Below are 13,259 nucleotides of genomic sequence, written 5' to 3'. Positions count from 1 at the left end.
TCTGACCAAAATCAGTGAGAAAGGGAAACAAAAGTGGAAAACTATGAGAAAACAAAATACCCCCCCCCCTTTTTTTTTTAACCTCCTACTTGCTGTGAGTTAGAGGATGACTTTTGGCTGTAAGCATAAAGGTTTATATATCTTCTTTCAAAACACTCAACTATTTTAAAATATCCATTATGGGTACTATTCCAATTCTTTGTTGATTCCTTCTTAAATGTCACAGCCCCCCAGGCTTTTAATTATTAATTAGGTAAATGTGACTGGCCTCACATACAGTTAAATATATTTTTTTTAAAACACAAAGGCAAACTAGAAAAACAGATATATTGTAGCAAGCAGAAATGCTGATCTTGCCTAAACACTGAACTATGATGTAAAACAGACTATGGGTTTATTTTCATTGGACTTGCACCAAAAGAAGGGACAATATTAAAAGCTGAGTCATCTTTTATCAAGAATTGCATGCTATTTGTTTTGCACCGATTTATTGTGAAAGTAAACTCCACTAATTTTCCCGTTTTGTTATCAGCTTGATTGGATTGACATTTACACATGGCTTCCAGATGTGGTGCACCACTCAAAAGTAGGTTAAAAATTCAAGTAGAAATAAAAGTGCATGCTACCCAGAGGAATGAAAGATTATTAACTCAAGTCTCCATTTGCATCCCACTGGATATGTTAAAAACATGAAGAAATCCTCTTGCCAGTCTAAGACCACCCCAGAATACGCGACGGTGGTTAAGGACATTGTGCTCTGCACACCACTGAAACAGCGAGCAGTATCACAATTCCATGATCCCCTTTCCTGAAAGAGGGATGTGTGTCCACACTCATTGAAATAATAACGTGTTTCAGCTAAGCCCTTTGAACAAATGTGTACTGAATTGGCACTGTAATTGTATCAGATGCTCATAAGCACCATCTGCATAATTAAGATGGTCTCATAATTGAATTATATGCCCAAGCACAGTTTCAAGTGATTAACATTTAAACAACATTTTGAACTCCAAAACCAAAATGATTGAAGAAATTGCTTTTTAAGAGCAAATGGGGATGTTGATATGGCTTTTACCCTTAGCAGTGTTTGCATTCTCAGCTCAGTGAAGTCAAGTAATCAAACTATCAACAGATAACTACATAACTCAGAGACTGTAATAGCAGCCTAGCAACCTTAACACACGCTGGAGACTGCAAGTTGATTTCTGTTGCTATAGGATGGACCTGAAATCATCCTAGGTAGAGTAATGAGCCAAAGGGAAGTAGTAGGGGAAAAAAAGCTGTGCAGAACGACTACAAAAATTCTTGTCTTTCCTTTTACTGTCGTTTTAACAATGATGACAACACAATGAAAAAGAATCCCATGAAGTGTATGGCACATCCCACATGCCAGACTCTTCTGGGAAAATGAGAACTCACTAGAAAAAGGCAGATGCAAAATGCATAGGAGAGGAGAAATGAAGTTATTTGCACAAGTAAAAGCAGCATACAAATTGAATACACGTGCCTTTTATAGAATATCAATAGTCAAAGGCTTCACCTACTTTCAAAGGCACTACGTGGCAGCAAGGAAAGGACTCCTGGCAGAAAACACTCCTTAGTATATAAAATACCTGTTACCAAAAGTCAAAATATTTTTTTCAGCAAGGTTTTTCCAGCATTTTGTTTTGAAATCTGTAGGGTATCGAGCGTCATCTTTACATTTAAGACAGTTTATTATGGGAGAACAGCTGAAGTGCCAATATGCAAGTATCTAGTCAACGGCTGTGTTGTACGATGAGCTACGCAGCCACCTGAGCAGTCACTGATGAGCTGCGCCTAATGATGTAGTTGTGTGTCTCTGCTTACTTATTGGCAAATAATCGCATTAGGTTCCAGAAATGTTTCAGAACGGCCTGGAGCATAGAGGAGTAATCCGACTGCCTCCCTGTGTAAAGATATGTTTACATCTACTAAAATTTACATTTTCTAATGTGATGACTGACTACCAGAGTCTGTCAGTGCCTCAATTGATAATACTCAGTGTCAACTCATCATCACGCTTGCTTGAACCAGCTTGAAGTGTTTCTCCATATTCAGGAAGCTGGATGATGGTGATGACAACTTTATTCAAAGTAAATGAAAATGGAAAATGAGCTTATAATGAGTCAAAAAGGAAGTGCAGAGCATAGTCTGATAGTCCTGTTTTGGAGAGATTTTAAAAGCCTCATTTCATTCCTCATCCAACAGACTGCAACTCTATTTGAAGTTGCAAACAACTTCTTGTTTTGAAGGACAAAATCCATAAAACAATTGTGTCATATTCATGTTACTACCTGGAGTATTATAAGCGCGTCATCATAGCATCTACACATCTGCTATTCAAAATTTGATATTGTCCGGTTTACACCTACAGATAACCGCATGATAATTCAGATGCACAGGGGAATAAACACATCTCAACTTCCTGAGCTATCAGGGAGTTAGTTTCTTGTATAATAAACGCTAGGAGAGTTTCTGTCAGGTGAGTCCAGCTTGGAGCACTGGCGTCAGAAGAGCTAATAAATTACAAGCTGACGTATGAACTAGCGGTTGTTTTGGGAAGCTGCATGCAGACAGATTACAGAAGTGACACAGAAAAAGCAGATGCTGTTGCAGTCTTTCATTAATGCTTGACTGTAATTGTATTTCTGTGTCTGGCAGATGCTGCTCCCTCACTTTAACAGCAGTTATTGAGTTTAGTAATATTATCACAACAGCAGCCTAAATGCAGAAATCTAAAGAAAAAAAGCTTGAGGCAAAAGGCTTGAAAACAATTCTAAAGCTATTAAACAGGTCTGTGCAGAGAGCATTTTGTCCTGGACTAGAAGGATGAGGGCTGCACAGTAGCTCTGCCGCAGCTAGTGATATTCTGAGTAATCAAGGAAAAAGTCCCCATGCCATTTTGCTTAGAATCACAAAATCCAGAAATGACATACGTTGCAGAGGACCTCGGGAGGTCATCTGGTCTGAACCCCACTGAAAGCAGGACCAATTTAGAGGTATTTAATTCAACTAGCTTTATCTGAGAAATAATTATTTTGTTGGCCCACAGGGTAATTCATGATGGCAGTAAGCTCAAGAGGTTTCTTGTCCTGGTAGACTGCCCAAAACAAGGTGAGCTGTGAGGTCAGATCAGTTTGCTCAGAGTTTTTTTCAGTCTGGTCTTTAAAATCTTCAGGAACAGAGATGCACAACTTCTGCTCCACTGCTTGACTCATCATTGTGAAAATGTTTTCCCTTATATCTGGTCAGAAGCTCTCATTTTATGCCTGTTCTCTCTTTGCCATGAGAAAAATGAAGAAATCTTACTTACTAACATTACTTATAGCTCAGAATATTGTTATGAGAAGGAGAGACTACTGTGTTACAAAGGACTTGGAAATGGAAAACTGTCATTCCTTTATTCTGGCATTTATATGCTGTTTGCATCACCATTTAATGATACAACAGTTTAATGTATACAACACAAAGTATTGGAACTGATATGCATTCTTTAGGGGTTTTTAATTTTTTTTTTTTTTAATACTTCATATGGATTTGTGCTTCACTGGATTTTCTTTGAGCTTCTAACAAGCTCTAAAAGTGCACAATAAATATTTGGTAGATCATAGATCCTATTTTAAGCTCTTAAGTACTGGGATTCTCTTTACAATTACAAACAAGGCAAGTACTTTAGACTTGGCAAATTTACTATGGAGCTATTTTCCTAGCAACCTCACCGGAAAAGCTACAACAGTACCAAATATACTACGCGTCTGAGGAGAAAAAGCATAAAAAGCACAGTGAGAGGTACAATAACTCAAAGAAAGTATGACTTGTTGAGTTTGGGGAAGGTTGATAGTAGCAGTTTCTAAAAGCACATAAACAACTTGCCACTTCGAACAAACTTGTTCTAAATAAAGGTCAGTCTGAGTTGTACCAATCGGATCTAGTTCCAAATTTAACCCAGGTTAGATGATTGGATCTGGAAGTTTAATTTTTCACCACTTTTGAATTTATTTTATCTGTCAATATGTCAAAATTTAGGTATCATCAACAAACCTCTGCTCTCCTTTTTAGGTCAGGAGTGTATCTGCTTGAACCAACACCAATACAGAGTTGACTACGGGATTTCTTCTTGCCCACAAAGCTTGTCCAGCAAACAATGGGGATCTCAGCCATGAGATTTAGGATCAACACACCTGAGCACTTGTATGATTAGTAACTATGCGAAGTAAGCTTCCCGAAGAAGGAGGATTTATTGAAAACTGATACTTGCCAGACATGTGAAAAATGAGGTTTCATCCCCTCATATTATTTTGCTATATAATCTCTTTAAACAGTAGAGATTTTATATCTTTTGGTTCCAGGAAACAGAGCACTCTGAAGCATAAAATGTAAAACTAATAAAAAGGCTCCCAGAATGTTTGTTTTAATATGGCTGGAGAAAAAAAGTGTATTACTTAGGTATGAAAAATACTGGTTAACAAACTTGGTGCCCATTATCCACGGCTCACTGCCTTGAGCCACTTGACTCTGTTTCACTGCAGGCTGGCTCTGCACGTTTGCTCGTTTGAGTGCAAGCAGAGCAACCGTCAGGTTTATCTGTCACAGCGCTGCTGAAAAAGAAAGAGCTGCACAGTATTATGTTGTGCCCCCTGTGCAGTGATTGGCAGACAGCTTGGCAAATTCAAGGGCTCATGAAAGAGCTTGTCCACATTCCAGGAAAGCTGAAAGACAGGTGAGAAGGACATTCAAATGTATTCCACTTTCTAGACAGACTCAGTTCAGCTTAAGGCCTCCTGGACAGGCATTCAAATTGCCCATACCTAGCACTTACTTGAAAACTTAAGCTGAAACCACCTTAAGCTGAAACCCTTTCCACCTTTCTGATATTCAACAAGTTACACAAGCATTGATAATTAAGCAAATGCTATTCCACACTTTGGGCTGATTAATGGCCCAGTGCAATGAAAGTTAAAAGTTTACTATAAAGAAATAAAAAATCAGATTCCAGTTGCCCCCCTTTCCCAAATCCAGATTGACCTAAAACTCTCAGAAGACATTTGATCCAGCCTGCTGAAAAGAAGCATGTATGAAGGACAGGCTACAGTAGCTTTCTAGCATCCTCTCTCCTGGAAACTTCGAACAGGCTAAGGAAAATGGCATGGTCCAAGAAAAGCTTCTGTTCCACAGAACAGCTGTATAGTTGGATTTGTACAATAACCTTTGCTTTTGAGTTGGTTAAAATTGCATATTTAGGAAAACATTAAGATTTGTGAAATCAGCAATTTAACAGAAATCCAATCGTGATTATTTACATGGGGACTGTTAACTATTTAAGATAGCTAACAATGAAGACTTCAGAAACAATATTTAAATTAACCCAATAGGGTTCAAATTAAAAAATACTACTAAAAACAAAAAATAATATCTAGCTGTGCCTGGTTTCTTTTCTGCTAAATATGTTATTTACTTACCTCTGTCTTGTGTGACAGAAATATGGAATTCTAGTGCTAGCCAGGTCATCTAAAACTTGTTCTGAATTCTTTTTCCACACACCAAAGACAGATGGGACAGTTTAAGATGCTGACATGCCTGAGTTGAGTATTACTTTACCCAGCTACAGCATTTCTGACATTAGTGGTAGTGCCTGTAGGTGTACGGCACTTACACAAAACAATTCTGCCTGAATAAAGGTGGAGTAATCTGGGCCTGTACTGTCATAGTATATTTAAACAGAAGGATAAGGACATTTCCGAGAAGTCATGATGAATCTTATCCAAAACAGTAAACAACAATACTATCTGCTCTGCAATTTCACAGTATTTTTTCCTTCTAAATAAAATCTCAACACTTTTACACAGGACCCACCACCACTCCCCTTTTTCTGAGGGTATGCTGCCTTACCATAAGACCAATATATTTTCAAAAATGTTCCAGTTCAAGCTTAGGAAATTATACTGGCTACCAGGATACTTTAATCATAGCCTTCTTATCAGTATGTCTCCAGACTAATAGGAAGAAATCCAATCTAGTGCCCACTGAACACTAAATTAGATCTAATCATAGGGCACTTTTCCAACTGTTCAACAGCAGGTCTAAAAACAGCAAATGCTGTTTATTTTTTAGGTATCCATTAAAATACTACAAGCAATCCCACAATACTTGCTTCAAAGTCACGATCAAATAGTGTGCATAATCACCCAATGCTTGCCTTGCCAACAGCTACTTTACATTTAAATTCTTTCGAAAGTCCCTAAAAGCCTCCGGAGTCACCGCACCCTGGGAATCCCATAAACAGGGCAACCTCTCAAGACTTACCTACTTACATCTTCTCAGCTTGAGAATATTTAAATGGTTAAACCTTTTAACTGTTCTCTGGCATATAGATTTTGCCCCCATAACAGAAAGCTGTCAGCTAATTCACACTGGAAAATTACTGCATCTGGGCTCCAGTAAGTAACTCACTGAAAGCCTGCACTACACGCACAAAAGGACTATAGGAAAACGGCGCTGAAACATGTTTAATGCTTTATTCAAGAGCTCTAGACCCCCGTTTTTATAGGGCAACGTGTGAGCCATGAGTTGAGTGATATTTTCTTTTTTTCTGCTGGGAGAAACGGCATCTGTAAAGAGCCCTGGGTTAGAAAGAGCAACTGCGTATTGCTTCAAACTAGTAACTGTAATATACTTTCCAGGTAGAAAAAAAAAAACACAAACACAAACAACCAAACAACAACAACAAAAACCACAAGAGTTTGATAAAGCTTGGATTTTAATAGTTTCTTTTGCAGTGATCAAAATAACGGGTAAAGTTTTACCTTTCCTTTTGCCCACAGCATCTTTGTTGTACCAGACACAACATGAGTTTAACAGTGACAAACACGCCAGCTCTATCAACATGCACCAGGTCCCAGCTTCTAAGCACTTTCATGCTTATTATTCTCACTGATGTTAAACTACCTCCCTCTTAAATATGCAGTCTTCTCCTAGTGCACAGACTGATCGCAAAGGCACTGAAGTACTAACAAACTTGGGAGGTATGGGAGAGGAAAAGAGCTGCCAGAAAAAGTATGTGCAAAAGGCCAAGACAAAATAATTGGCTGTCTGCAGGAGGAGATGAACAGCTTGCTATCATCGCAGCTCAGGGTTTGTCATAGCCAAACCATATGTGCTCTTGCTTGTCCTTCTCTAGAATAAGATGGCCTATGTTTGCAATTAGGATCTTATGGCTAAATTACACACCTGAATAGTCCTCTGCTTAACATATAGAGCAATTTTGAACTATTTTACGAATTAGCTCTTTCTCTTTGCTCATGGATTTATAATCAAAATCTACACCTATTTTTGTATAGCATATAGCTACTTCAAAGACCATGGCACACATTAAAGATTAATCATGAAATTTTGGACTTTCATTTCTAGTTGTGTCAAGAACGAAAGGCTTACAATAACATGTTAAAAAGCTACATTTTTTATTTTACATTTTATTTCATTTATTATTTGGGAGTTTTGTGAAGTGGGGTGGGGGGACATGGGATATGAGCCAGAATCGCTTAGTTTTATGTATCACATTCTCTGAGTACATAACCCAAGATGATATTCAGAATGCTAGGAATAGAAGTTCTTCACATCTGCTCCCTCTGCTGACTGGCTGAAATAGTAACTGATTTCCTTCTCTGAAGGAGTTAAGGGTTCCCACTGTGATTACGGAGACGAGTGAGTGGAATTTGGAATTTCACATTTGGCTTAGGAAATATTTTTATGGTACATTAATAAATACTGAAGAGTGTATCTTATCCCTGATCATGACAGTGTATTAAATCACACATGGCATAAAATACTTGAATACACAATAGATTCTGAAATGGCTTCTCCCTCCAACTAAACCACACTTGGCATGAAAAGAATACAATACTGAGCATGGCTGGTAACAATAAGATAGATCTTTCATATTGCCGTTTTGCTTGCATGTGCAGATACTTGCAACACAGTAGCCCTGAAGGATCTAGATATTCAACCACAAATGCTAAATGTGTAAAAACAATCATATGGCAACTCCACCCTCACATCAGTCACTGACAAAATTTCCCTTCTTGGACTTTGCTGAGTCTCTCATTTCCTCCGCACACTTAAATCCTCTGTGTCTATTATCTGTTACATGCACTGCGCTATAAAACTGTTGGCATCTTACCTTTTTTCAGCCCTTGACTCCCTCTTGCCTGACACAGAAACAACAGACAAGCACATCTCAGTGAGTTTTCAGTGGAAAAGATGATTATATTAATGTCAGAAGCTGAAAAATCAGTAAATCTAGTTAGTATGTAAAATAAAGAAGAGGAAAGGATCATACTTACAGCAGCTGCAGAGACACAAGATCATCAAAAAGTCCCTGGGGAATCTCTGTGATCTTGTTTCCATAGAGCACTCTGAAAGATATGGGAACACAAAATAAATCTTAAATAACAGACCAGTTTAGTGTCCTCCCCTGTCTCTGCATTATCACCTTTATTGATCTTGTGCACCATGCCCAGGATCTGTGGGCATTTCATTTAACTACTGATCTCATTTTCTTTTCAGAGAGCACATGGTATTAAATGAGTCGTTATGATTCAGGCTTCGTCTGGTGTTGGAAAGCATTTCTAATGTAGAAACTGGACATCATCCAAAAATTGTATCTAAAATATTTTTCATTCTGTCAAGTTTTTTTTTTTTTTACCCTTTTTAGAAGTATTTTAACCATTGAAAGGCACATTGCCTGATGCAAAAACAGCTCAGTGATAGTGAATTTAAAAGCACAAGAAAGAAGCACAAGCTAGTTGTAGATAAAATTTCATATAACTGTCCCTCTTAAGATACAACAATTGGCATGAAATGTGACAGAGGCATCACTGGATAAAATATTATGGCTTCACCAGCTGCTACTACAACTTCAGTTAGCTAATATACATAAAAAATAAAAATAGCCTGAACTGGGAATAATGATAGAATTTGGAAACTCAAAAATAATTTAGGTATAGCTTACTTATAAAAAAAATTTATAAAGAACTAATAACACAAGAAGGAGTCACTGTATAAGCTTCCATTTATTCAACCATAAATATATACTGATACCTACAATTCAGTTTTAGAATTCAAAATATTTCCTTTTTTTAAACGGAAAATAGCAGATATACTATCATCAGAAACTGAACTCACTGTAAAACAGACAAAACTGGCAGTACAATAAAATGTGCTACCTAGGGATCAAAACAAAATAATGTATGACCGGAACACTTGAATTTCAATCATGGCTAAAGCATTTACTCATGTGATTTCTGTAAGCTGTTAAAATTTGTCAAAACCAGAATTTGAGTTAGGAGCTGGTAAGAGAGAAGGTGACTAGGCTCCCTCTGAAAATTTTACCCCTTACCTAAACATTTTAATAGACTTCAAACTGGGGAAAACAATATTTATGTAATTTCTGAGCTCTGCAATGGACATGGTAAATGGTTATAAACCAGCCTAGTTATAAACCAAAGCTGTGCTGCTCGTGTGCTGAAGTGGTTCATTCCCTGACTTTTTAATGTGGAATAACATGCAATGAATCAAACAGCCATGTGTCTTGGATGCTGGCTGAAATCCTGTTTTACCCCGTCTTTCAACATTTAAATTATTATGTTGAGTTGAACACACTGAAAAACAAACACTTAGCATGACGGGCCATTTACAGTACTCTCTGGCCTTCCCAGAATACGGCCACTTCAGTTTGCTCTTCATCAGTCATCAGAAGTATATCACCTCTGTGGGAGAGTTCCCAGATCAGCTCATTTCTGAGCCTAAATACAATGAATCTAAATAAAACAACACAACTTAGATATGAAATTCTAAACTTGAAACTTCATTTTTCATGGCTTTTGTAGTTTAGAAGGATCTGAACTTCTACCCAAGAAACTAACGATCATAGCATTGTATTTTCTCTAAACAAACATAACATAATTTCTGTCTGTTGCAGAATCAGGAAGCTGCTTTTAATGGACTGTTACAGTTAGTGGGTTTTGTGAGTAATGAATGCCAGTACCATTAAATTATTTTTTCCTAATTTCATTTGCAAATAAAGTATGTTTAGAAAGTTAAAACATGAAGTTAGTGCCTACAGAATCTAGCATACTTCTATTTCAGTTTCCATTTTTTACAAACAGTATTTGTTTAGCAAGTGCATCACCTATACAGAAAGTTTAGATGACAAGCTTCCTGAGGATAGGTGAACATTTTAGTTCTGTGAAGTCGCAGGATAATCACAGCTGATCAGTAACGCATAATACTACAGAATATAAGGAAGATTTCCGAACCTAACCTTTACAAATGCCTGTGGAAAGAAGGAAAAAATCCCCATTCCACACTAAGAGTTATTATGGCTGTAGAGGTAGTAAACACTGATGTAAAATAAAACCTTAGAGAAATCTCAATATTTGCACCTAGTTGTTAGTTACGGTACTACTAAATGGAAATACCAAACTCTGACTCTGGTTGGTGCAATTTTTCATTTACTTATTTAAAAGTAGGGAGGTCACATAGTGCTGAGTTCCACTGAATTTGAAACCTTGGATGTGTTTATACAGCCTGTTTATTATTTTGAACTAAATAAAACTCATTAAAATATCTTCTAAAATGAAACAAAGCTTCAAATTTTAGAAGCTATGAAAAGAAAATAAGCAGTTTCAAACCTAATTGGGCTTCTGTGCTTGTGGCACATTAGCATTCAAACAAATTAACAGCTAAACAAAAGTCAGTATGAGAGCTCAGGCACTTGTCTCTAATTCAAATTCATGTTCGGCACTACACAGAGCCAAATTAGCTAGTGCCACTGTCTGCCTGCCATGCCAGAGCTGAAGTCAAATGGTCCTACAGAAAGAAGCAAGGAGGAAGGGAGGGGAGATGCATAATAGCTTGCATCTCAGTTCTTGAGTTACTTATTTCCATTGACTCTAACAGAAAGCATAGAAACTTTTACTCTACTCGGAGCTCTCATTTCTCTATTTAAGACAGGAAAACATACTCATACCCACAGATGTGAACAATGGGCAGGTCCTTGATTCAAGATGCTTTTGTTCTGAATGTACCAACTGCAGCACTCCAAAATTGTACTATGCAGTGAGTCAGCCTACCAAAAAGATCGGCCAGGTTAGGTACACCCCATTAGTGCAGCCACTGTCCTCTGTGTCCTGTCCTTCTGCCTACCTCAGAGGGAAACACTGCAATGTTTCTGGAACAGCGGCTTTGGGAGTGGACACAAGAGGGAAAGGAGGGGGACTGCAAAAAAAAAAACAACAACAACAAAAAAAAACACAAACCAAACCAACCAAACCAAACCAAACCAGACAAAATACTAACTTGATAAGGGCATATAGCAGGAAACTAATCCAGTCAGTTAAGAACTCCTATTTAAATCTCCAGTGCTCTTACCAACAGAGATAAATTTTAGATTTGTTTAGGTTATTATGAGTTCTGAAAATGCACATACACTTGCATTCCTCGTGTATTTTGGTTATATTTAGCAGGATATGCAGGTTTATCAGCTATTGTGCAAGCTTGGCGTAGAAACATAACTCTCCTATCCTCGAGCATCTGAAATTTAGACCCCAAATATTTTTATGAAAGCTGCATGAATAAAGTTAATATGTAACAGAAATCAGTTTAGTAACTGCTGTCAACAGACAATCAGTGAATCAGAATGACATTTATCAGAATGTTAAAAAACGACTAAAATGTTCATTCTGTGCTCCTGATTGTTCATTGCCTTCTCAACTTTGGTGGGAGACCAAATTAGCCACAGCTCTGACAAATGTCATTTACTATCAGGTGGAGAAGACAAAGCTCTAAACATGATGTGCTCTTTCGGGGAAAAAGTCAGCTATATTCTATATATAGTAGATATATAGTATATATATAGTATATATATAAGTATAGAGAGAGAGAGTATATATATAGTCATTCTATATTCATAATGCTAAACTTGAAAGTAGTAAATAAAGGCTGAGCCAAAATTAATTGAGAGACGATTAGATCTCCTTTTTCTTATCATTCCTTTCTATCTTTTCGCACTCCACGTGGAAGCCTCCTTTACAATGGTGGAAACCAATCTGAAGGGGGAAAACAGTCACAAAAATGTGTCAACACATCAGACTTGCCAGTGCATAAATGTTATTCTTGTCTTTTCCACAAGGCAGGTACATCTAATACTTAACGACCAGCGTGAGGGATCCCTCACTGCACGTTTAACTCAAGCAAACTTCACTCCGGTTTTTTGCAGGTGGCTTTTCTAACATCAGCAGGTTGCCGTTACGGCATAGGTGCAGCTGAGCCATGAGGGGGTCGTATTCTCAGTAGCATGCAGAGCCATCAGCTTGTCACTTCACAGCTAAATGCTTTCAGCATGGCCCCAAACCACAAACTGCTGTTCTTCAAAAGCACCTGGTAGATTGGCTCACAATTTACAGCAGTTTTCAGGCTGCCATCAACCTTCCAAACCCTGGGAAGGCCAAAGCACATAGAGCACAGCCCCCTGGCTGGACTGCAAGCATCAGAGTGGGTGCCTGGAAGAAGCACCCTAGTTAGCTGAAGAGGCGGTGTTTGCTGAAAATCCAGTTATATTCAGCTTTTTACAAAAAGTGCTCTAAAAATGGGACATTTTTTTTCTGGTTCAACTAGTTGCTTTCAATTAAGAGAACTGGGACAAGGAATGACTTGTAAACCTTTCTTTTACCCCTCATTAAATTAAAATGTGCAGTCCTGTGTGTAAGATAAGTTATGATGCTTGAGCTCCTATCTGGAATCTGTAGTGCCCAAACACGCACAGCTTCCCCACAGATTACATTAAGATTTTTCCTCCCCCAGCTGCCTACTTGGACGGAACCTGTGGGAGTTTATCATCATTGAGAGCTCCTCTGCAACAATTTCAGCTGCAATTGGCCAAAAGGTTCAAATTTTATGCCAGGAAAGAGGAGGGGAGATTAGGATTTGGTAGGAAATTGTGCTGGCAGATACATATTTACTCAGAAAGCTGAAGTACAACACCTACCACATTTTCAAAAAACTCACCCATCCCCTCTATAGAGTTACTATGGATCTGCAGTAAGAAAGGATATAAACATATTAAAACCATAACAAGCCATTATGATTATTCACCCCAATTCTGGCATTGTACTTTTATATCCCAATATAAAATGTATCTATTCCAAGACACCATTAACTATGAAATTTCCAATTAAAAATTA

At 37.8% G+C, this 13,259-nt stretch overlaps 1 protein-coding gene across 12 annotated transcripts in view; it reads right to left on the bottom strand.

Annotated features, from left to right (window-relative positions):
* Positions 1-13,259, bottom strand: part of SLIT3 (slit guidance ligand 3) — a 512,478-nt gene that overhangs the window by 145,633 nt on the left and 353,586 nt on the right. For all 12 annotated transcript variants that reach the window (XM_083798318.1, XM_083798310.1, XM_083798313.1 and 9 more), the window contains one exon: positions 8,361-8,432. In XM_083798318.1, coding sequence (XP_083654444.1) covers positions 8,361-8,432 — 72 coding nt within the window. The remainder of the gene's footprint in view (positions 1-8,360; positions 8,433-13,259) is intronic.

This window comes from Anser anser (assembly GCF_964211835.1).
Source record: "Anser anser genome assembly, chromosome: 14".
NCBI classification, from domain to species: domain Eukaryota; kingdom Metazoa; phylum Chordata; class Aves; order Anseriformes; family Anatidae; genus Anser; species Anser anser.
The sequence above is the reverse complement of the archived record's forward strand: the minus strand, read 5'-3'. Positions and strand labels throughout refer to the sequence as shown.